This window comes from Rissa tridactyla, chromosome 2 (assembly GCF_028500815.1).
Source record: "Rissa tridactyla isolate bRisTri1 chromosome 2, bRisTri1.patW.cur.20221130, whole genome shotgun sequence".
Taxonomy (NCBI): domain Eukaryota; kingdom Metazoa; phylum Chordata; class Aves; order Charadriiformes; family Laridae; genus Rissa; species Rissa tridactyla.
This window is the reverse complement of record NC_071467.1, coordinates 6,636,436-6,662,583: the sequence shown is the minus strand read 5'-3', so window position 1 is coordinate 6,662,583 and position 26,148 is coordinate 6,636,436. Positions and strand designations below refer to the sequence as shown.

The 26,148-nt window shown below is 40.8% G+C and overlaps 1 protein-coding gene across 1 annotated transcript in view; it reads right to left on the bottom strand.

Moving 5' to 3' along the window:
• Positions 1-26,148, bottom strand: part of FAM135B (family with sequence similarity 135 member B) — a 151,503-nt gene that overhangs the window by 9,153 nt on the left and 116,202 nt on the right. The window contains exons 7-13 of the mRNA XM_054191529.1: positions 18,360-18,513; positions 15,628-15,677; positions 11,625-11,780; positions 9,425-9,498; positions 5,871-6,025; positions 2,708-4,781; positions 578-744 (exon numbers count right to left, since the gene is read on the bottom strand). Of these exons, the coding sequence (XP_054047504.1) occupies positions 578-744; positions 2,708-4,781; positions 5,871-6,025; positions 9,425-9,498; positions 11,625-11,780; positions 15,628-15,677; positions 18,360-18,513 (2,830 nt within the window). The remainder of the gene's footprint in view (positions 1-577; positions 745-2,707; positions 4,782-5,870; positions 6,026-9,424; positions 9,499-11,624; positions 11,781-15,627; positions 15,678-18,359; positions 18,514-26,148) is intronic.

Below are 26,148 nucleotides of genomic sequence, written 5' to 3'. Positions count from 1 at the left end.
CTACACCTTCCCCATTGATAACAATAATTTGTCAAGAGAAGTTTCAAGTTTAACATAACTGTTTTCTGCTTAGAAAGCACAATGTAAAAAATTCCAAGCTATGCTGGAGTTCACTCTTCAGTGAATAATTATTTTTATTCTCTGACTTTCTAAAGCCAGCCACTATCTACCTTATAACAGGGGGGTGAGTGGGGTGGAGTGGGGGGAAGGGAGGGAGGGGGTTGGTTGAAATAATGTTTTCATCCTGATAACATACTGCAAAACACCCAAGTAACGGCAGAAAGACAAGAAGAGCTACTGTAATACACTCCTCCTATACAGAGAAGGACTGATGTGCCTTGGTATAGAATTCTGTTTAAACAACAACAAAAAAAACTTGCAGCACCCATTAGAGCAAATATTTCATATTTTCCTAGATCCTTTATTACAATGGACTGAATAACATACTAAGGCCTAAATATTTAGCTAAGATAAATACTGTCGTCAGACTCTCCATTCTTTCATACTTGCTGAATATCTGCCCTTTTTTTTGTTTACATCAAAATGACGCAGTGTAAACAATCCCTCCTGGCCTTACCATCCAATCCATGGACACAGACAACCAGGTGAATTCCATCTTCCAAATTTTCTTCCTCTTCCTCTGGTGGAAAATATGGGATATCAGAAGCTAGTACAGATAAGTCACTGTACAGAAATCCTTCAATCTTCATTTCTTTTTTAAATTTTTCTTTGGCCTGATAAAAACTGGAGAATACATTCATTAATCACAATAGAACTGGGTGTTCAACAACAAACCTTAAAACTAGAAATGAGGACGTTGGTCTTTGCAGGAAGTTATGTGTGCAACTTGCAAACAGAGACCTGGATGCTATTCCTTATCTATTCTGATTGAGACAAATCAGGATGCAGGGAAGAAAACCTGTTTCTGAGTGATTTGGCTATATACAGGTAATAGCTAAAGCCTATTAGCACCTCACAGCTGCCAAAGGAATGAAGCATTTACAAAAAATAATCTTTAATAAAAGAATTTCCAAAAAAATCATAACAGCAAGACTAAGATACAGAATTAGCAATTTTGCATCTTAACAGTGTCATCAGCCTTAAAGACACTGAAATGCAAAATGTATAATTTTGCTAGTGTCAGATGCATTTATAGGCATGTAGAAGGTGTTACCCCCATTCCTCAGACTGTGGAGTTAAAGGATGCATCTCATATGGTAGATACTTTTGGTTTTGTTTGGTTTCGGGTTCTTTTGAAAACATTAAGTAGCTAAGAGGAAGAGTAGCTCAGTGCTGAAAGAATTAACCAGGGCCTAAAATTTGACACACACAAACTCACCCTGAAGCATTCTGCTGGCTGAACACGCCAAACTCTTCAGTGTCTTTTAGGAATGAATAATCACAATAGAAGTGTAGAATTAGGTAGAAAACTGGGATGGACCAGGTTAGGAGATATAAACCTTTAAAGCTTGGGGATAGCTTAAAGCCACAATATAATGGTAAGCAACTACTTCCATCAGCCCTACTGACTTTAAATGGACACAAGAACAAAAAATTCAGTATTTGGTCCATGGACCTGGGGGCCCTGGATTCATGTGCATGAATGCATGCTTAAATATTTTGCTTCACAAAGAAGGAACAAATTTTGTGCTTAGATTAAGCAGCACTTTCATCAGGGTCTATAAAAGAAACTTCAAGATGCTTTTAGGAAATAAAAGTAAAGCCTTGGGTCACAAATGAATGCACATGCAGAAATCCAACATTTTGGACAGCTGAATGGGTTGAGAAATTCCCACGCTACTGTTTTCCCTCAGCACAGCAGAGACATCAAAGTATAACAGAAGTATACATCTGCTAGTGTGTCAATCTCTGAAATGAGCCACTGTGACATCAAGGCCATGATGTGGCACTTTTGCCATTGACAGTGAAACAAGAAAAGAAATAAAAGCCTCTCCAGCTACCCAGGATGCCAGTTCTCCCGTTATCCAGTTTGAGAAACTGAAGCTGAAACCCTACCAGCCAATCTTTTTAAACTTTAAAAAGAGCAGGGTACATTTAGATTAGACATTAGGAAGACGTTCTTTACAATGAGGGTGGTGAGACACTGGAACAGGTTGCCCAGAGAGGTGGTGGAGGCCCCATCCCTGGAGACATTCAAGGCCAGGCTTGATGAGGCTCTGAGCAACCTGATCTAGTTGAAGATGTCCCTGCTTATTGCAGTGGGGTTGGACTGGATGGCCTTTAAACGTCCCTTCTAACCCAACACATTCTATGATTCTATGATTCTAATCTGTACTCCTGTTTCCTAATTTAGCTAATGAGTGCAATTATTGAAGCAGAAGAGAAAAACAAGCTATGGCACTGCAGTAGTGAACTGAATGCTGGGGATCAATACCCAAGTTTGGGCAACCTTGACTTCATGAAGGAGGGCCAGATCTTAAAGATTATTTAGGCATCTAAATCTTACTGATTTTCATGAGGATTAAGGACCTAATGTCGTTGATGACCTCAGTCTCTCTGCATTTTCATCCTTTGTGTCTATTTAGATTATTTATTCTATATAAACTATCTGTCTGTTTGGATTATTTATTTTAGATGACTCTGAATGCAAGCTTGCCCTATGCTTACTCTGTTAATGCCCTGAACTTTGACAGGGTCTCTTGGCATTACAGTAACGATAATGAAGAAAGCAATTAGACATTCTTACTTCAGCATCCTTTCATTGGTCTCTTCATCCACCTCATTCGAATTAGAAGAGACAACTCCGAAAGAGCCCAGAGGCTGGCGTGTGATGGGGAATGCAGCCTGCTTTGCAGAGAAGCCGACCATAGCAGGGGTCTCTTTGAGCACAGAAGAAAAGGGAAGACATGTGGCTGTGCAAGAGACAGACAGGTTAACCACATCAACAGCCTTTCTGCTTTCCAGGGCTACTCCCTCCGCTGTCGCCGAATGAAACACGGTGCCATTGGCTACAAGTTTATGCTCTTGACCGTTGGGTTCTTGAGGATCTTCAGGCTGGTAGGATCCTGAAGCAGGGTCTGCTGAGGCAGGTGAGTCATTGAGCTCGATTTCTTGTAAGCCCTGCATTTCTGCATACACTGCCGGGCTCTCATCAGCAAGAGAGCTACCACATTCTCCTTGCATTGAGCCAAATTCGGTTGAGGTCTCTGAAGGAGTTGGAACAGGATAGCAAAAATCTGGTACCAGCTTTATGCTTTGTGAGAAACTCTCCTCTCCTGAAATTCTGCTATCGGAATAAAAGCCTTGTTGGGTTTTTAAATTGTCCGGCTTAAGTTTATCCTTTGGATCCTCAATACATGTATCAAATTTATCTATATTTTTGTCCAAGTAATTACAAGCCCTTGGTGTTTTTAAGCTGCACTCACCATTGCTCTCCAGTGACTGGCATTCAGAGACATTATCTCTGAGCTGCTTTGGACAAACTGGTGGTCTTGCACTTTCCAAACTACAGTAAGTCTCTGGAAAATCTTCCTTCTCCTCCTCCCCTTGTAACTCAATGTTACTGCTACTGTGTTTGACATAGGGTTTGGGATGTCCTCCTCGTTCTAATTGCTCACTTTCAGTGGTGATTTGACACCCAAGAGAGTCCACAACTAATTGCCCATCCTCACCCTCTCTTTCCATGCAACTTTTTAAGTTTTCTCCTGAATCTCCTGAGGATGCTTCACTGTGTTTGGATATATCCACCTCCTCTGCAGGCTCTTCTGGGCTACTGATCTGAGGAGCGGAGACAGATTTGGTCAGCTTGGTAAGCTCCACTTCCCTCTCATCTTCCTCAAAGGGCAAAGAGCTTATGGATGTGAGCGACGCTTGGATCCCACTGGGCAAGCTCGTATTGCTTTCTGTGTGGCCACCCTCCAGGGAATTTCGGTGGATGGCGTGCCTTCGTACCAAGTGATGCAGAATCTCTCGATCGCTGGGCAGCTCCAGTGCCCGGCTACGAGCATCAGACCACGCCACCGAACTTGGTTCACTTTCAATGCCTGAATCAGATATTATAGAGGAGGATCTCTTTATAACCCCTGACATCAGGGTAAATTCTTCACACTCCTCGCCTCGTTGCTCCTTTGTGAACAATTTCACTCCAATGCTGTGTGTGGGCAAAGTTTTCAAAACAGGGAGCAGAGCCTTGGTGTCTGGATCTTCTGTTTTTTCAAGACTGGTTAATTCATTCAACGCAAGCTCAGATGAAGTGAGATTATTCTCAGGATGACTAGATTCATCTGGTTTACGTATTGCGGTCCTGTCTTCCAAGCCCTCAGTTCCACATGCTCCACACTCATACTGAGCACTGACGATTAACATAGGCTCACTTCTGTGGGAATCCTTATTGCTAGGTTTCGTATCTTTGCAGATTACATCTGCCACAAGTCTATTGTCTTTTAATGAAACTTCCTGGGATGTTTTAAAGTCTTCTGATGTGCATTCTGTATTGCCTGGCTCTGAGTCAGAAGTAGTTTCCTTACTTGAAACAAAAATACTTTCAGTTTTCCTTTGGCCTTCTTTGTTCACTGTACATACCTGAGATGTGGAGTGCTGGTTTAAACCCTTAGATGTATAAGCAGCACCTTCAGTACCACTGTATATGCAGGAGGGATTCCCATTTATCCTGTCTGTGTGTATTATCAGAGTACGTTTCCCAAAGTCTCCTTTTATTACTGCAGTGGCATCATTTGATGTAAAATCTTCATTGTCACCTATTATGTCCATTTGGGTATTTGCAGGAACCTCAAAATCTGGGAAAACTTCCAAATTCTGGTCTGAAAGAGAGAAAAAAAAAAAAAAAAAAAAAAAAGAATTGATACCTGCAAGACCACAACAGAATACCCAAAGGTGCAAAGGTGATGTAGAACTTTGAAAAGTGATTGTAAGGCCTAAGAAAATATTTATATTATATTATAGAAATAATACATACATTAGAGGCATATTATATAAGTGCCAGAGTGCATTTAACTAGAATTATACTCAATGAACAGGTATTGTTCAGCCAAAGAAGACAATATGAATAAAATACACTTTCCTCAGTATCGTTGTATCTAAACTGCTAGTTTCTACAGCATGGGTAAGTGAAACAGAGCTCACACTTCTTTGTATTCCTGCTGCCATTCGACATTGTTCATAGTACATCTCTTGCTTGTGCGTCAGTTTAATACTTAGTTTAATAGTTTAAATACCTGTAATGAGCATTTTCAAAATCTATGCAGTTGGATAACTCTGGAAGAGAGTAAATTTTGGACCACAGGTCGTATTCACTAGACTATTAGCACCTATAATATTAATACACATTGCTTCCTTGCTTCTTAATAGTTGAGTAAAAAGAAAAGTGAGCCAAGGGCTATGAGGTTTTAGTAAAAATCTACAGAGCTAAATAACTTCTTGATTAAAAGTTTGATTTGATTACTCAAGGGGAAATTTTTTATTGGTTTTTTTTTTGAAAGCAATGCTGCCTTTCAGGGACAGTGTTGGACTTTATGCTGAAATTGTGGGGGTTCATTCTGAGTTTTCTTGCCACTAGATGTCACACTAGGGATGAGATTCACGGTGCTGTTTTTCCTTTAAATTTGTACTGTAACAAAAATCCAAAAGATTTTGTTTTCTTTCTAGATTTTGCCTACAGGTCTTGTAACTAAACAGCTTACTTTGAAGATGAAAAATGTGAAGCTACAGGAAATACTCTAGTTTGTTACTAGGGAAAACAGAATCATTCAACTCGTTACATAGTGGATCACACTCTGATCCAAGCCAGAGTCAGCCCAAGGGCTGTGAAATCGCTTACCCTGGGCTGGGGAAGTGAACCTCCCTCAGCTCAAGCTGTCTCACGAAGCTGTACCTTCTGGTGTTTCACTCACCTTTGCAAGGCATATCCATGTACCTATCTTCAAAGATAACTGGGAGTGTGTTCCAGTCCCCGTCTATGTCAAGGCATTCTGCCGGAAGCGGGGGCATGCTGGTGAAGTACTCCGAATTACGAATTTCTGTAGAAATCTGTCCATGACTTTGGATCCTAGCAGCAAAGTACAAGAGAAATTGAATGTTTGCATAGTTACCGTGCTGTTTCTCCATCACTCCTGCAAGCCCAGCAGCAAAGCTGGATGTGTAGGCAGAAGACAGAGGCAACGTGCTTAAAAGGAGAGGACATAGTACTGCCTGATGAGGGGCTTCCCCCCGCTCCTAGGAAGTCTCCCATCAGCTGATTTCTTTCTCAGTTAGATACCTACAACTTGTACACTGCCTTACTGCAAAACCTCTGTCTTTTCTCGAAATTGTTCCAGCTGTTCCTGCCACAGGCTTCTGTTAGCTAACACGACTCATTGCTCTCCTCCCAGGGGTCACTACATACCTCAGCTAGCTTCCTGGTCAGGAAAAGAGGTCCACCAAGGGTTTCAAAACCCAGATGCGGGAAGCAATAATCAAAAATTTGGTTGGGCAGTATAGGGAGGAATGAGTCCGAGAAGGACACATGGCAGGTCCTCAATCTCACTTATAGCAGTCCTCAGAGCACTGCGATATCTCACATACGTATGCATCCGGAAAAGCTAAGATACATCAGTTCAGCTTCTGCCTGTTGACAGAACTAGAATGACTGCCTGTTTCCGTCTTTTGGGCCATGTAAAATGCCACCTGGTTTTCATCAGGGAATGTGACGTTAAACTGGCACATGGCTCTGGGTTTGGCTACAATAAATACAATAATTATTACTGCTGATGAGCTTTCCTATGTAAGCATCTTCCTCAAAAAACGAGGAAAACATCAAAGTGTGTTTATTTGTGTTGACACTTCGATGAATTTGTCTGTTTATCCTAAGGAATAAAGAGGAAGGCAACAAGCTTTTCGTAGATGGCCAGCTGAAAGCAACTCTGCACAGATCCTATAGGACCGCACAACGGCAATATTTCAGATTATCATTGGCAGAAGACAGGTAACCACCACGTGGCAGTTAACTGGAAGAAACAAACTTCATACGTTACGAAGCAAAACTCAAAACAGGAGCTTTGCCATTCAATTGGTCTGTCCTCGTGCCAGCATGGAAGAATACCGTGTTCAGACACAAATATCAACTTCAACTTCAGAACAGAGTTGTTGCTGTCAATCATTTGCTCTTACCTGTAGGCCAGTTATTTTTTCCTCAAAGATAAGCAACTCATTGGTTGCTAAAACATGACTCAGACAGGAGTCACAACCAGCTAACTGCTCATTATTGCCTGCAGCACCACCTGGGTATTTAGAGTTAACTCCTAGCACCATGATAAGTTCTCACTGACATACTAATTAATGTCATGTGTTTTACTAAAGACCACATGCAAAAATAATAAACTAAACTTGCTTTGAGACCAATCTCTGGCACTAAAGATGAATCACTGATATTGATGGGTGTGGAAAAAATATTTTTTCTGTAAAATATTGGGAGGATATGTCACCCACTGGAGCCTCCCACCCTGTGTGACACCCAGCCTATTGAAAATGCTGTGTCCTCCTCTGTCTAGGCAGTCAAATGCTGCCAGGTATGTAGGCGCATGGCCTCACACGGAACTCACAGCAGCAGTACGGGAGGCAAAAAACAGCTCTTGTCTGGTAAGAAGGAAGAAAGAACTGGGGGGAAAAACTGTTACTGTTTGAGGTGGTTGTACAGCACCTGTACAGCACCTGACATGCTGAGGGCTGATCTCACCTGGAGACCCTGTGAACCCAATTAAGACTCCCTACCACCACACCCAACGTTAATAATACTCTGGCAGCCAAGACTCTGTTTTTCCAACTACATCGTTTAGCAAATCAAAAAGAAAACATGATTCTGCCATGAGGCCTGTGTAGACCGAATTTACTACATAGACAAATTTTAAAGTTTGTAAACTATTTTACTTTTTTTTTAACTCAGTCTCCTTGATAATCACTGAGGTAAAAAATATGTTTATTTCTAGGAAATGGGCTAGTTCTGTGGCTGCCTGGAGAAATAAAAGCACTTCATGCAATTAGGCTTCCCCCTTGGCAGGGTTATGTTTGCTTGAATGGGGCCATAAGCATCTGTGCCCTTACCCCGGCATCTTGACATTGGGATTTCCTTGTACATAACTCACTCAAAACCTGACAAGGGAGGACTAAGTGAGCACAGCTGGGCCCCTGCAGCCACGGCGCTGCTCCAATTTGGCAGAACAAGGTAGCCTTGTACAACGCATACGCTAATGAAGTCATGACCCTTTCTACCAACACTGAATCAGCCCTAATATCCCTAGTGACAGCTCCGAGAAAGTAATTTTCTTCTTTGCGCTAGGTCAGGAGCAGATGTCTCACTTAAGCCTCATCATCATAACAGGACCTGATGTCATGGCCTTTAAACCTTCTGAAAGATGGGTTTCCATACTCTTAATGCTGTGGTCCCCCTGTGGTGACAGGCTGTTTCACTGCGCAAATAGTCCCTCATTACTCAGAAATTCAAATCCGAGCATCTTTCTTTGAACTCTGCCTTCAGGTGTCGGGTGCTGAGCATTATCCATGTGCTCTAACTGGATCATTGGCTAAAACTGAAGGCAGGATTTGTCCTGGTGTAGCTTTAAAACTGGGTCCTCATACTGCCCAGCTTGGCTCCAAGCAAGAAGTGTCAAGTAGAAGGAAATACCTTGCCAATTTTTTATAGTATATTTTTATGAAAGCAGCCCACTGCGGCACTTGTTTTCCTGGACTATTTTGCACTGTTGATTCTTGGACAATTAATTATCAGCCCTGAGCTCACACCACTCCCACAGTTCCTCTAGCTATTGTGGTGGTATTCCCCATTCCCATCCTCAACTGCTGCATCTAGTGAACATTCACAACTTTGCATTGGCTGTTTAATGCTCCTCTCTGCATTTAAAGATTTTTTCTGCCATAGAAAGTAGGGCTGCACTAAACACCAAAAGAAATCCCTGACTGCCTACCCTCAAAAACGTATATTAGGAGTGGTAAAAAGCAAATTTTTAATGTTAAGCTTTTGTTGCTTGTCAGCAGTTATTTCCCATTAAAAGCGCCAGTACTGGATCTGGTATAGTGGGTTTAGGAAGTTAATTAAAGAAAGACATCAAAAACTACTTCTGCCTGTTCTGAGGCTGGTGGTGGTGGTGGAGATACGCTCTGAAGAGAAACGCACCCAACTGTGACAAGAAGAGAGGTGGGGAAAGAGGATCTCCTTCATCATATCCCTAGAATATAGGAATCTTGAAATTAATACTCTCTGAGGCTTGATTGGCGTCACTTACTTTTAACACTGGTTTCAATGGTTTTACAATATGGAGCTAGAACAGACCCAGTGACTTCCCTCAAACTAAACTCCTCCATATCCAGCAGAGAAGACCTCAATCTTCATTGCAAAATGTTTTAAACTACATTTTCAGTTGTTCCAGTGACAGGGAAGGGTCAATGGGCTACTTACAGGCCTTCCTGGAATGTGAGCACAGCGAGTTTCTGGTGCTCGGTGTAGAAGAAGGCTTCTGAGAATCTCCTCACCTGAGAGAGAAACACACAAGTAAATCCTAAGATCTGTTGAAAGGTGCCAAGTACAATCAAGTGAATAACAAAGCAGAGACTGTCAGGACCAGATTCCTTAGTACGCTCTGTCTGCTTTGCACCACTCTGGTGACAGAAAGACACAAAGAACTCAATTCTGCTTTACTTTCCCAGTCCAGCACACACCAGCTGGTGTTGTTGCATATTTTACTGGGAGGTAAGAAATGTCCCTTGACCGTAAATCATGATTTGCTTATGTGCATCTTCTGACTACTTTTCTAAAACTTCCCGTTTTCCCCTGTAATCTTAAAATTGAGAAGCTTGCTCGCTTTCCCACCATGCAAATCATATAGCAGCAGTGGAGTGAGTTACTAAATTATAACAACTCGTAATTGATCGTGACTTCTATGGGAACATCCACAGTGACTCCCAAGAGAGTAAAAGAAGCCTTATATACCAGCACAGAGGAGAATAGGCCCTATCGTGGTAGAAACACATCTGCCTATGTCATGATATTTACCAACGAGAGTTCTTTGAATCTCTTCATGGACATTAGATCTGTTCAATGTTGGATAATCAATTACAAAAGAGTCACAGATCTGAAGCGGCTGGCAGAGCACAGAGTGTGAAATAAGCTATAAAAAATTCAGTGCTGCTATCTGCCCTGGAATAAGCTTTGAGTTTCAATGAATCAAGCATAATATGCAATCAAATGTACTAAGCTGTTAAACTGCAGCCCGTACATTACTAATAATATTTGTAAAAGTGACCTCTGTTACAGTGTCAGAAAATGGTAGCGAAAAGCATACGTCATAGCATCTCCCTAAATCCCAGTTGTGCTCCAACAAACGACCTTTCTAAAAAAAGCACTACCGTCTCTTCAAAAAGATTGTATCTTACTAGCAAGTCTTTTCATCTGGAACTCTCAAACTGTTTTCCAGAGCTGAGAAAGTATCGTTACACACAGCTGATATGGGGAGGAACTGAAGCACACAAAAGTATGTAATTTGCCAAAGATCAAGCAGGCAGTCGGCATCAATGGAGGCTGGAACCACAGGCTGGGATTTACCTTGCTGGAGCTGGGAGCCTAGAGCGTTGGTTCCCTTGGCTGATAGTTAAGGGAGACCTAGTCAAAATAACCAGGGGAATTTCAGCATCGGTCACCTCTTCCTGAATTTTATGTCTCCTTTTCGCAAGCTCAAACATGCTCTTTGGGAAAGCAACCAGAGAGTTGATCTTATTACTCTAGAGAGTAACTGGACCTCCACTGACTTTGACAGGAAGCAGAACATAAGCTGAGACATCAATACCTACACTGTAGATGCCTATATCTAAGCAAGGTGAATCCTACCCTTTTCTCTAATGATTAGAACAGACTACGAGTTCAGCTCAGGTGATGTGCTGAACTTAGGTCTGGTCAATAACCAAAAACACCCTAATGGAAGACACATCACTTTGAGATAATCAGATAAGCAGATCTGACAAAGTTAGTTCAAAAGGCAAGTGCTTTTGTGCCTTCTTTATTATCAAGTCCAAGAAGCAATTTCCACATGGACAATATCAATATTTTGTGTGAGGTGTGCACCTCACTAGGCGAAAGGTGAGAACTATAGATAGATATAGATATAGATATAGATATAGATATAGATATAGATATAGATATAGATATAGATATAGATGACATAGTGAAGAGAACAAGTCAATATTCCTTATGGTAGTTTTGTGAAAGAGGTTTAGGTAAAATCATCTATTTTTGGTTATTTGACATTGTGATGCTTGTGCTTTTTAAAACAAATGTTCATGATTTATGGAAATCTAGCAAGTACAGGAGGTATCTACTTCTTCCCAGCCACCTCCCGTTCCACATTGTATTCTGGTGTTTGAAGTCTATTAATTTTACACAGGATCCTGGGCCCCATAAAAGTAACAGCCTTCATTTCAGAAATTGAAATCTGTGATTTCAAATCCTGTGCTTCACCTCATCTTCACCCCTTGTCCTGCTTACCCCATCTCCAATAAATACTCATATGGGCAGAATAGTATTGGAAATATATATCCAGCTAAATCATTAATGTCTATCAGGAAGCTCTCATTACTGAACTTGCTTTTAACTTCTTTAACAGTACCCTTAGCATGTGATGTTCCTGAGTCAGATAAGCTGTGACTTCTGGGTGGAGAGTTGCCACCTCCAGGAACTGGGTCCACAGGGCCAGGAGGTGGGAGCAAAGCCAGGCGAGGTCCTTGCTTATCTGTTCTGCTATCTTCTCTGGATTGCTCAGAAGCTGGAGGAGAGAGAGGACATTTTGAGAGAGGGCAAATCAGTTTATTAAAGATTAAATCCTTTTAGGAACAACAACAACAAGAAAAATTCCTCATGATTTAGAATTATTGTTAAAGCTACTATTTATTTTACCCCAAATAAAGCTGGTGAGACTTTTTCTTTTACTCTTTAGAAGCCATGTATTTTAGCACAAAGGGTCTCAGCTACACAATTGGAGAGCAAGAAGTGGGAACAGCCTCACTTTTTGTGGACACTTTACTGCAGATGTAGTAATTGGGAAAAAAAATAATCAAAGAAAGCGGGTTCCAAATTATCCACCAGATGGTGCTGGATGCTCTGAAATAATAAACCATGGCTGTCATCTCCTTTCTGGCAGCAAAAGGAGCCTTCTCAGCCATGTCACACTAGGAAACCAGATGGATAACTGGGGCGGGGGGGACGAACAACAAACCCCAAACCCAAACCACCGTATCCCCAAACACACGATGAAAACAGACATCCCAGAGTCTGCCGTTGATTCTCTCCCACACCAGGACATGCTGGGGCCCTCCCTGCCCTCCAGCTCTAGGCTGCAATTCCGTGTTAAAGCTCGGCAGACCAGGAAGTGCATGTCAGCAGCAGTCTCTGCATATCAATCTCCCTGGTTTCACAATGTCTTTAACAAGAGACAGACATTGCATTTTACCTCCATGTTTTGGCACAAAGAGCACAGAACTGAGTCCTCTATTCCTAGGGTCCCTACCTCCTTCCATGAAAGCGGTAATACTACCAGAAATACACCAGAAATGATACCAGAGGAATCACTTATCAGTTATCAGCCAGGTCATTTTTGGGTTAGGACTGTAGTCTAGCTGAAAGCCTCCTTATTTTTCGCATTTTATTATGCAGGTAGTTTCCAGATTGGTGACACTGCAAACTAAGCCTTGATTAAAAGCAAATTGTCTGTGTGAGAGAGAGAGAAACACAGAAAATGTGTGTATGGACAACACAGATACTGTCACGGAGTTTACATTATTTGGGTGCTATTTGGGTTTAACAACTTGTCAAAAATGGCACAAGCTCCAGTACCCATTCTGGAACTGGAAAAACCAGGGGGATACTGGTAGACAAAAGATCCTGCCCAAACATTTCTCTTTGCAGAGGCAGGGCACTACCTTATTTACTGCACTCAATTTTATATGCTGTATGTCGATTTTTAGGTTTTTTTGTTTAGTCAGTAAGCTGCCTCTTACATCATAAACTAGAAGCACAGTCTTCAAAGAAGATGCATTATTAATGCAAGCCATACTAGGAATAAGTGTATGATGGCTGTTTTTCTAGTTTATTGGTTCTTAACCTTTTGAACATATTAGGGAGGAAGGAAGGAAGGAAGGAAGGAAGGAAGGAAGGAAGGAAGGAAGGAAGGAAGGAAGGAAGGAAGGAAAGGAAGGAAGGGAGGAAGGGAGGAAGGGAGGAAGGGAGGAAGGGAGGAAGGGAGGAAGGAAGGAAAGGAAGGGAGGAAGGGAGGAAGGAAGGAAGGGAGGAAGGAAGGAAGGGAGGGAGGAAGGGAGGAAGGGAGGAAGGGAGGAAGGAAGGAAGGGAGGGAGGAAGGGAGGAAGGGAGGAAGGGAGGAAGGAAGGAAAGGAAGGAAGGAAAGGAAGGAAAGGAAGGAAGGAAGGGAGGGAGGGAGGGAGGGAGGAAGGAAGGAAGGAAGGAAGGAAGGAAGGAAGGAAGGAAGGAAGGAAGGAAGGAAGGAAGGAAGGAAGGAAGGGAGGAAGGGAGGGAGGAAGGAAGGGAGGAAGGGAGGAAGGGAGGAAGGAAGGAAGGAAGGAAGGAAGGAAGGAAGGAAGGAAGGAAGGAAGGAAGGAAGGAAGGAAGGAAGGAAGGAAGGGAGGAAAAGACTAATGTCTGCTTCTAGTTGTGAGACCCTTACTGCACTGCCACACACAGGACGAGCTTAACAACACTAGCAATGCAGGTCAAATCCCAGGGACTAAGTCCCTCAGAGCAAACCCCAGCAATTAAAATGACCACCAAATGTGATTCTGGCTACTCCATTCACATACCTCCTGCTGGGCTGTTCCCTGTGACTGCACCTTTCAAGCCCCACTCAGGGTAGTCTGGCTTTAACAATACTGTCACACAATACAAATCGTGAAGTTTTTTTGAGGAGTTATTTTTGCATGTTTGTTGACAAATCAATCACAATTACAAAAATATTTCCCTTCCACTTTTTCCTGCATTGAGTACCTGCTGTGTTCTTGGGTTGAATACAAAGCTATGTCAGGTTAAACTCACTTTTTTCCCCTTCTTTTGTTTGTATTTAGTTTTAAACATGGACCTGGCTCTGGTAACACAGTGGTAATGGGAGACTAACCCCACAGGCTTCTCTCTGTATGGTTTTTAATAGCATTTTCTTCCTTTATAAATAACTGTTTTTCGTATGTTCTGCTGAAAAGAAATGGGTTTAGTTCATATACTCCTAGAGGCAAAATACTGGGAGAGCATTGCCAATACTAATCTGTACATCTTCCAGCAGTACATGTGACCTCAGCACTTACACTGCAGGGACGGTCAATGCTGTGCCTATTTCCCACCAATATTGTACAAGAGTTCAACATTTATGTCTTGAGAGCGTCTGCAAATTCACTGTCTTTATCATCACATTATGCATAGATGGATCAAATCTATTATCCCAGGATGCTAAGGCAAAATGTTTTCATGACGTACAAGAAAACCAAAGTTTTTATAACGCTCCAAACGACCAGCTGTTCCAGTTGTTGTGTTCACCTATCTGTTGCTATGCTCTTCCCAGCAGCTATCAAATGACAGTCAAAGCAGTCTGGTTTTATTAATATTGTCATGCAAAACAAGTCAATAAGCCTTTTGGGAGAACAAGGATTGTACAGAAATTAGAAAATACAGAGAAATTAATGCTAGCATTAACTTGCTATTGCTAAGCCAACTTGGACTTTCCCAGACAAAGAGAAAATAAGTTCAAAGGAGACATACACAGATTGTATGGTTTGACTTCCTATGCCCTTACAGCTTCCAGATCTAGTAGAGCTGAACCCAGTAACTTATATTTCTCTAAATCATATTCATATGAAATCAGATTTCTTGCAAATTATCCAGGTCATGACTTAAAATTAAAATATTTGCCATTTCAAATATTTTTCACCTATGGCTAACAAAAATTAGCTGGAGTGTGAATGCACTTCCATTTTGGTTTGGATTCAGCTTCCCTCCATTAATTGTTATTTTGTCATTCTTCCTTATGCTGTCCCTCCTGCTAATAAACTGAGGATATCAAATCTATTAAATCTCAGATTAGAAAGGATTTTCCCCAGTGATCAGCTGACGCTTGCATTTTTTCCTGGCACCATTGAGGGCTTGTTTGTATCTCACTTGAAATGAACATGGCAGAAGCAAGTTCAAGAGAGCAGTTCAGTTGTTTCTGTGCCAAAATCACTTTTTTCATCCCATGAGCTACCCTACATACTGAGGCATTTTTATTTGAAAAGATACGGTTGTACAACCTGCCAAAGGGTCTTTTCTCCTGTCAGCATAAAAGCTGTAATTGCAACCTACCCCCAAACCGTATTTTTCTGCATACTCTCATACTCAGGGCTAGGCTCACTAAAGGATGTTAAAGCAATGCAGCTGGTGACTTGCTAAAAGTGACAGAAACATCTTGTAAGTGACTAATTGAAATTATGTGAAATTGTTGGTGGAAGAGGAACATTCAACAAACTTTCTGCTGGCAACACATTCCCTTTCTCCCCACTCCAATATGTGACTGGGCTGTCTCAGAGCACTCAAAAAATGGACTTGAAAAAAGTATGGGCAGATTCTGCTGAAGAAAATACCTGCAGCTCCGTACAAAACTGAGATAACGTCTCTTCCACAGATAGCTTCTCTAGGGAAAAAACACAAAGACAGACATCAGGGTTGAGAACAATAAATATGAAATGTTAATGCTCTGCTGTTTATTCATGTGAGAAATAGGTTATTTGATATTCTTTCCTGACAGACAAGTTTCTGTTTGGATGTGGGTTCTCCACAACCCACCTTGTACTGGTGCAGGTGCAGGTACAGCTTCTGCTCATATAGCCTGGACCACTAAAACTGTAAAAGTTCTGGAATGATGTTGACAGGACAAAGATGACAGAATTTGGCTTTTCATTGTCTGCCCTCTCTTTTACTAAAAGTTTGCTTATTCGCCTTTAATATTTATGGCCAACTCCAGAACTGAATGCAAAGTCTCACCGTGGCAAAGTCTGAGCAACTGATGTGCAAGAAATGGTTCTCCCTGTTGTGCTACACAGGACTGTGTAAATGATACCAGATGTCCAACTAGTAGAAGGTTGGGCACCTCTGTACTGCCTTGTGGAGTGTGCAGTACCTCTCCACTCCTACAGCAAGAAGCAGTGCTTTGATGTAGTCCTGAGAGAATCCAGCACAGGGACACTCCACTTTAAATGCACCACTGACCATAAGGCAAAAGAGGACATAAATCAACTCTCCGACTTTGGCAGCTTGATTTTGCAATGCGGAGCTTTCTAATAGTATCCGTAAAAAAACAAAGCAGAACAACCAACAGGCCAGTCCCCTCCCCAGTCCCCAAATGACTCTTAAATAGTACTAAGGAATGGGAACGGGGAAACTGAGATGGGTAGCGCCTTGAAAAGAGCCATCCTCAGCTGGTCACATATGGGAAATAATCATTCCCAATTTAAATGTCTAAACAAGGCTATTTTTTTTTTATATGCTATTCAGGGAGCTAAAAAAAAAAAAATAATAATTAAGAAAGTCTGCAGAGACTTACAGTCTTGGATTTATCTTGACTATCTTTAGAAACCTATGACGAGATTAATCTGACCAATATAGATGTTTACAACAGAATGAGTCATTTACATTGTCTCCCTGGTCAATGGAGAAAAATGAGCAAGAGCAAGGTGCGATTCCTGCCATCCCAAGGCATAAAGCACTACTTGTCAGATAACATATTTTATTGTCCTAAATGGGCCTGATTCTTCCTAATGATTGTAAGGAGACAGATATGAATGTTTTTTTCATATTCATCATACTGGTTGAATCTTACACCCCATGGTTTTGCTGAGTTTTGCAACAGGCATCAGAAGATTAGCTTTAAAACTAAATCTTCAGAAGATTTTCAGACTCTGAATAAAATGATGCAAATAGCACTTTGCTCAAGAGGCTAAAAAGGGTATTTGCATTTAGCAAATTTGCATGCATTCCAACAAGCACATTTGCAAATTAAGTGCCTGCTTCAGTACCGGTAGTCATTTGAAAACCAAGCTAAATGTATTTAGAAAGCCCATATATGCTCTGGGGTAGTTCAAGTTGTGGTCAACCAACCATACATAACTGCCATCTCCCAACCTATTAGCCTCTGCAGGTGAGACACAAATCACCTATTACATGTGCCTGATAACCAAGATGCCTGAAGCATGAGTTTGGTTGCTTGTTGGATTCTGAGAGCTTATAAGTTGCAAATAAAAATGCTGTAATTTATTTTTTTTCTCATAGCTGGATTGAATAACACAGTATGTGCTCTTCCCACCCTAAGAGTTTTAGGCTATCTTGAAGGAAAATGTATGCTGGGGAACAAAACATGAAGTGGAAAACAGGAGCTATAAAGCCCGTAAGTCTGTAAAGTATAATTTATTATGTTTGATAGTTCTTGTGTACAAGCACTATACAGTGAAACTAGAAAATGGGTTTTGCTCCTTTTTTAAATCTCCTGGCCAGTGTAATCGAGTCTCCTAATATAATTATCTCTGCAACATAACAAACTGATAACATCAAAACCTGTGTACAGAAATACAAAGACATAAACACACAGATGTGAAATCATGAGCCACATTCCTTGAATTCAAAGAAATAGGTGGGAGAGCAGGAATTAGTCAGGGATGTGCCTCATTTTCACAGGAGCTCATGCTGTCGTTACAAACATGACTAAGCACAAATTACAGAGCTCCATCACGCAAACCCAGCCAGCCAGCACTTGCACATTGGACCCAACGGGCCTGACTAGCCAAAAAAAGCTGCTGCCAAAACCAGAAAATCTATTAAACAATCAAATTAGGAAGAAAAACACAATCATTTTAAAAAGCGAGTTGTAATTATGTAATTGGCAGGGAAGAAATACATTGTAAATTGTAAATGAGGGAATATGTTTCAAAAATACTCATATCACCTTTCAGATTTTTCTTTTCAGTTTTAAAAAAAGATGTTAGAGTCCTCCCCAGATCTCACGGCAATTCAGAACTGGAAGTTCAAGTCTTCAAAAAGCAACTGGGACAAAAATCACTGAAAAGCAAGTATTTTGAGAAATTTATCAAAACATTTTACCCCTCTACACATCAGGCTACCTCCAGTTCCTACAAAAGGATTTATATAAACTGAGAAGGCAGTCATCTTTAACATCGCGCAAAAAAAAAACCCCACTAGTCAGAAAACAGGGACAAAAATCCTCTAAAAATCTATGAAAAGCCCAAGAATTTTTGTACTACAATGTGTATTGAAAATGCAGCACTGTACAATCCTCAGTGATTTTAAATGTCTGTTCACTTACCCAATTTCAGCTGTGGTAAATCAGGAATCTCCTTCATTATGAGGGTGTAGTACGTGTGAAGTCCTCTTTGAGCATTCAAGAGCAGATGACAGAGGTCCTTATGCCATTTGTATGCATGCTGCATGCAGTTTTCAGACGGGGCATAAAAGCTGCCCTGTGCAACAGAGGATCAAGAAAATAAAATACAGAGATTAAAATTCATAGTCTCCATTTGTTCTAGAGGTTTTCACAAAAAAAAACCCCAACATTTGTGGGCAGCCTTTCACTTCTAATCAAGCAGCTGGCAAACAAAGAGGCGTTTTAAACACCCCTACCTCCTAGCCACCTAACTAGCTAGATGTGCAACCATAATAGTGCCTCATTTTACATGTATATTTTGCCCAAACCGTACCAAAACTATTAGGCCCCAGCAATACTGCCACAGGTACAAAGAGCCTCGGTCCAAACAGTCTAAGAGAAAAGTCCATCTCTGTCCTTCGCACACGTCCCACTGTGGAGTCGATGTCTCCCCACAACGTAGGGAGTGCTGTGCAAAAACACGTCCCCTCTGCCACAGGAGAAGGGGCGGAAAGGACTATAAGGATGGCTACAATCACTTTCCTTTTTCCTCATATCCTCTTATCCCCTTCTGCAAAGGCTGTAGCTTGATGTCATTGTGGTATGTTTTGTTATGAGTATTAGCGAAAAAAATGCAGACCAGTATGAGCCACTCTGTACTGCAGGACCAATGTCTGGATTAGTGTATCTCTCGTGGGAGAGGAGATGTAATTGGACAGATCACAGCATGTTTAATGTAAAAATTCCACAAATAACACATTTACACTTAGAACGTAAGGTGAGTTTGCATTAGGGCACCATAAATCAAAAGTTTTCACTTCTGTCAAAAAACACCTCTTGTATAAATTAATCACTTCTGAAATTTGCAGATTTAAAATACAACTATTTATTAAACTGCGGGTTTGTGCCCAGGATTTCATGGAGAGTTGCAAGGAGTAGTACGACAACTATCAATAACAGCTCATATTTTTGAGGTCTCTGTATGCATTTTACAATTTTTATCCAACGATGCGGTAGAAAAGTGTGTGAGCACTTGCAATCCATGATTATATCTGGTTGTTATTCCCCCAAACAGCAGTAAGTTATCTGTACTGCAGGAGAAGAAAGGGTTATGAAAACAGAGAAGTGAGAAAGCCACCTAGGTGCTTTGTCCTTGAACTCTACGAAACATCAGAGAATACATCTAAATCAGCTTTTTACAGCATATGGGATGCACAAAGGCACCAGAATAGAACTCTCAATGTTGCACGACTGTGGGGAAACATGAACAATCTGCAATTTAATCCACTGCTGATCTCCAATGGGGTAAGAATACAATTCCTACATGCCAACTAGGTACTGATTCCCTTTTTGGACCCTAACGGTCCCAATAGCTATGCATCTCCAGGAGCAACAGTGAAGACTCGCAAACCACACAGCAGTGCCTCTCCTGTGCTGTTCTCCCTTTGACTTCCCTGAAATCTGTATTTCATGCCTCTCAGCTCGAGCTGGGATGTTTCTCTGAGCTTTTGCATGCAAATCTTCAAGATGTTAACTAGCATTCTGTGGTAGACACAAAGGGAACTGTTTGTCTTGACCCACAGAGAAACGGCTGATGATAATTGAGGGAGCTGGTTGTTCTTGGAAGGTTTCAAAACCTCCAGGCTCAGCACGAATCTATTTTTTTTCTTACTATGGAATATAGAAAAAAGGAGCATAAAGCAACGCTGCTGGAAACAATAGAAAATTGGAAGTGGATTGATATACAACGTCACGAAAAAATGTCCTTTTTTATAATCCACTGCTGTTTTTTTTAGGCAAAATTTACTCTGCCATTTAAATGCTACACTGACGAGAAGAAGCAAAAAATATGAGATAATTTCATAGTTTATGTCAATACTATAACATGATATTGTTGTGCAAGACTACACTTTAATAGGTCTATTTTCAGCCGTTCTTGGCATAGATTATTGTTTAAAACTAAAAATAAAAAGTAATAGGAAAATGCAACTGCAAGTGCACTCAAAAAATGTGTGAGTTAAAGATGCTGAAAATCTGTTTTAAATTCTTTAGTGTTTGCCCTTATGGTGTGCTTTCAAATTTGACCTCAGTTGAATTCATAAAAATTCTTAGAGACCAGACAGGTTTCAGGAGAATATACTTTGCAAAGATTTACACAGTAGTAGAACGTGAATGGGGAAAGAACCATTATAAAAAAAATCATAAAACCAATTCATTGGGCACTATATGTTTGCAGCGTAACTTGGTCACTGTTATAGAAATTTAGAATAATTTAGGCTGGAAGGGACATCTGGAGATCATCTAGTCCAACTGCCTGCTTGACACAGGTCTAATCAGATCAAGTTGCTCAGAGTTGTGCCTTGCTGAGTCTTGAACATCTCTGAGGAAGCAGATTCCACCACGTCTCTGGGAAACACGTTCCAGTGTTTTACTGCCTTCACAGTCATTTTTTTCCCCTTGTATCAAGTCAGAATTTCCCAGGTTTCAACTTGTGTGTGTCGCCTCTCATCAGACAACACCTCTCATCCCACATGCCTTGCAAAAACAACAGGCACCTGGAGTCATTGCCTTACTAATCTGTCAGCTGAGGATTTTAAATACGAACCTAAAATTGTTTATTTACTGTAAAGACAACTCTAGGATTGATATCACTGTGGGGATTTTAAATGTGTGAATAGCAAGAGCGTATGTATGGGGGATTAGACTGTTTTTTTAGCAACAGAGACAAGCCACCTCATTAATTGTTTCAGAGCTCTAGGGTCCTCTGGAATCAAGAGAAAGAGCAGAGCCTTGGCCACCATTTTAGCCATACTCTATACAATTCAGTCTGGATCCTCATTTTGGAAAAGGAAGTGCTTTAGAATGGAAGAAGTATGGCTAGCAAATGGTACAGTCCGAAGGGATGCTGGTTTTCTGCATACGTAGGATCATACTGAGTCCACACAAGGTGTTCCTTCTGCTCCCTCCTTAAAGGAGTGCCATCTTCTAGTATTAAGCACTAAGCACTAAGATGTATTTCTCATAGAAAAAGGTTCCAGTTTTATACCTTCCTCTTTAAGAGAAAATATATAAGGAGAAAGATTGTCAAATATCTTCATTAAAAGCAAACAATACGAAAATTCTGGGCTCTGAGACAAGGACTCATGCATGCAAACTTAGATACCTATTTCTGAGCTACCACCTCTGCTGAGAGATGGAGAACTGATAAAGAAAAAGACATTGCTGGGGAATGATTGTTTTCATCATAAAGCTGACATCTAAAATCAAGGAACTGAACTGCGGCCATTTCCTCCCATTAATTATGAAGGAAGCATAGGACAACTGACCATGTTCTAAACTGTAGACACAGAATCAGGAGCGCTGAGTACAACCACAACAGACAAGAAAAATTTCCTCTAGCATTGCTGTCCATTGAAATGTAAACTTTCTTCAAATTACTGTAAGATATGGATCATATACGCGTGTGCATAGAGGGCTGAAAAGATTGCTCCCAGATCTCCTTTCTCTTCCTGTCCCGTCTCTCTAGGAGGAATACCTGTGCCAAAGAAAGGTGCTGTGCTTTGAGAATATCGTTGCATGGTGGGAACAGCACTGCACAGTTGCAATTCAAGGCAATGCCAAACTGGCACAGCCCAGGCCATGTCGTGGGTGAGTAAGAGGCCATATCATTAAGCTGAAGGATTTTGATGAAACTCTATTAAATGGCAACTGACTTTGAAACCCTATTGTTTAATAGGAACATCCATCCTAATTTGAAAAATCATCACGTCAAGGTGGAAAGTGAGCGTGATAGGAAAAAAGACATGAAGCTCCAAATCTCTGGTCCTTCAGTGACTTAAAGACATTACTGCTCTCACAGGACTGTTTCTTCGGAAAGTCGTCACACACATAGAGGAGGCAGAGCAGGACATAGCAGCGATTATTAAACCCACCTCAGGGACAGTTTAAGCTAATGTGAACTGAGGTCTGTGCATCCTCATCTGCAGGGATCCCAGCAGGGCAGGCATCTGTCAGATGATGCCACTACAAACTGCTTCAGCTAAATCAGCTTATCTGTCACCGTTCAGTTATCTGAGAAATGTCAAGAAATGTCTTCCTTTGGGATGGTCTGAAGAATGCTAACCTTCCACATTTGTTATTTTAATTGCATCTTCTTCTGTGTATTTATTTAGGTGGTCCCCTATTTCCTAGGTTATAGCCTGAAACAGAGATTCAGTCTACAATACTAACAAATCAAGTTCAGTAACAAACATGGTACATGTTATTCTGAGGAAAAGCACTGCCATAAAACTATCAGTCAGGAAAACCAGTAGCTGTGACCCATTAAACAGCTCGAAAACGTTCAGCTCTCTGGGTTTCTTGAATCAGGAGGGCAGATATCTTATATTCCGAAGAGTTTACTTCTGATCAAGACAAAATTATTAAAAGAAAAGTTCATACCGAAGCTGACAATGCCAGCTTGTGCAAAGCATGATGGCTGCCCTGGCCTTGTGACATCCATTGTAAAAAGTACAGTTAGTTTCCTTTTGTAAAGAACCTCATGACCCTTTCAATTAATTCCTTTGTTCTACTGTTATTTTAATCTCATTAGTTTGTAGGTAGACAGATTTTTCTATGCTAGTTGTAAAATGCACCTGCACTGATTTCCTTTTCCAAGACCTTATCTGTCTGTAACAGTAGACTGTATCTCCGGCTTTTGCCATTTTTTACTTCTGAAAACGTTGGGAGCAAATGAATGCCTGACAAACCTTCATTTCAAGACGTACCACCTAAAGGTACTCTGATAGCAATGATGGATGACAACACAGAAGCTAATAGGACTGACACCAGAGAAAAGTATGACTTCTATTTTGCCAACATCAACAGAGGCAAAACAGGTCAAGAAAAACAAGACATGATGGGAAAAAATGAAGTCAGGAAAACAATGCAAACAACTGCAAATAATGCGGATAATTGCAGACTCTGCAATGATTTGTTTTGAGAATTGTTGGGGGTTTTTTTCCTGTGTGTTTGAAAGAACATCATCTGTATTGATCCCAGATGAAAAAAAAAAAAAAAAAAGTTGTCCCATTAGCTGACAAATTAGATTATTTTCCAGAATCTATCTGTTGAACTCAGCTATGGGATTCCTTTTCATGTTGAGCAAGTTACCGGTAGGGAGGCAGGCATATTATCAGGACTGAACTATTTCTGTGAGTGCTAGATTTGAAAAGCTGGAGACAAGGAAGTCGATGAGGTTGCACCTTGTGTAATTTCTGACAGAAAATGTTCTTTTGGTGTGCTCCCAGACTAGAAGTGAGGTATCAAACTGCATGTATTATACTGAAAGTAGAATCAAAGAATCATTTAGGTTGGAAAAGACCTTTAAGATCATCGAGTACTACCATAAACCAAGGACTGCTAAAGTCCAGCACTAAACCATGTCCCTAAGTGCCATGTCTACACGTCCTTTAAATACCTTCAGGGATGGTGACTTAACCTCTTCCCTGGGCAGTTGTGGGACACAGTGTCAAAGGCTTTACTAAAGTCCAAGTAAACGACATCCACAGTCTTTCCCTTATCCACCAAGTGGGTCACCTTGTCATAGAAGGAGTAGTTTAGTCAAGCAGGACCTGCCTTTCATAAATCCATGATGACTGGGCCTGATCACCTGGTTGTCCTGTATGTGCCATGTGATGGCACTCAAGATGATCTGCTCCATAACCTTTCCTGGCACTGACGTCAGACTGACAGGCCTGTAGTTCCCCGGATCCAAGTGAATGTGACATTTTCTAACCTGTAGTCAACTGGCAGCTCCCTGGTTAGCCAGGACTGCTGATAAATGATGGAAAATGGCTTTGTGAGCACATCTGCCAGCTCCCTCAATAACCTCGGGTGGATCTTATCTGACCCCATAGACTTACGTATGTCTAAGTGGTGTAACAAATGCTAAACATTTCTTCTTGGATTATGGGAGCTTCATTCTGCTCCCTATGTCTGTCTTCCAGCTCAGGGGGCTGGGTATCCTGAGAACAATTGTCTTAAAGACTGGCAGCATATTCCCATTGGAGCCCTGTCTGGGAAGTTGAGTCAGTCGTGGTGGGTGCAGAGTTTAGGAGGACGGGGCCTTCTGCCAGGTGGATACCACGGGTCAAGCCAGCAGAGTTACAGCGCCCTTCCCGTGCGCCCTTCCCATGCAAACTGGAGCTGCTCACCTCGGCAACTGGTTAAATGTAAAATACTTCATAGTTCCTTGCTTCTCAGTGGTGAAATAGAGAAAACAATTTTCCTAAGTGTCAGCTGAGGACACATTATATCAAAAAGGATATATCATTTAAGGTATGTTTGCAGGGTGTAATGAAGAATCATGTACATATAGCCTTAATTTCTCCATTTCTCAGTTTACTGAGCAGTGATGCATAAAGAAAAACCTAGACAAATGGCAGATAAAACCAACTGCCTGGTGTTTTGGAAATTTCAAGGCTTTGGTCCAACTTGATCATGTTCTGCAAAGCTAAATCCCAGCACTGGACTGTGATTATCCCTTGTCCACTCTCCTCTAGTACTTTCTCCTAGATTTACCCAGCCAAGTAAAATACCCTACAAAATCAACAACTCCAAACAAACTAAATATTCTTGACAATATCACTGCTGAATACATTTAAATAAATCAGCCTTTTAAATGAATAGGTGTCCTGTGCAATGGTCTTTTCAGTCAATAGATTTCTCCTATAATTAAAGTATATTACTTTATAAATGTACTTTTCCTTTATTAGAAGAGAAAGGAAAATTACTTGAGAAAAGCAAACACTGTAATTAAATTAGGTTCATGCCAATTCATTATTCAAACGCAGAGAACAATTTGTGAATATCCACTTCCAGTGTACTAAATCCATCTAATACCAAAAGGCATCAATTGGATTTTACGCTTTGTAATATACAGTAAGTTGCTTGTATTTGTTTTGTATTAGAGTAATTTCACAAGCTACATTAACTGTGTGCAATATTGAACAATAGCACTAACAGTTGGTAAATTACACCCTTTACATTTAATCCAATTCAAAATGGCATTTCATAGTTCAGATTCAAATTCAAATTGCTTGTGAAGAATTTTAAGATACTAAAAAGCCCTTCCAGGCTAAGTAGACAAGATATGCAATCTCCAGTGGTATTTCATATATAGCAGAACCAGCTCACCCTGCCTACTTCTGGTGAAGATCTAGAGAACTGTTAGAAACAGGAACAAATCCCAGCATCCTGAGACAAATGCAGTTTCTCAGAGCACAGTGTCTTCCCATTTGTCTGCATGCCCATATTGGTCACCTAATATATAAATTTTATTCTAGCTTTGAACCAACTGACCAAGGAGATTCTTCATCTGTACTTTGGAGGCTGTTTTCTAAGATAGGAGATTTCCTGCTATTTGGTGGCTGGAAATGAAATTATAGCTATGGCTTGAGTTAATAATTAGTGTTTACACCCCATTATCATTTTTTGTAAGAGAAAGCAGATTAAAAGATAACAATTTCTGGTAATTAGGGATATGACTGAAGCACACGCACGCAATATTACTCTGTCACATGTGTAGGACCACAAATGGCAGAGAGGGATATTTTTATTTTATAATTAAAGAAAAAAAAAGGCAAAACGGGAAAGGAACCAGGAATTACATCATGCCAGCTATGCTTGTTAATTACTTCACAAACATTTATATCTGTAAAGTGTTTGTTGAAAAGCAACAACCAAACAATGC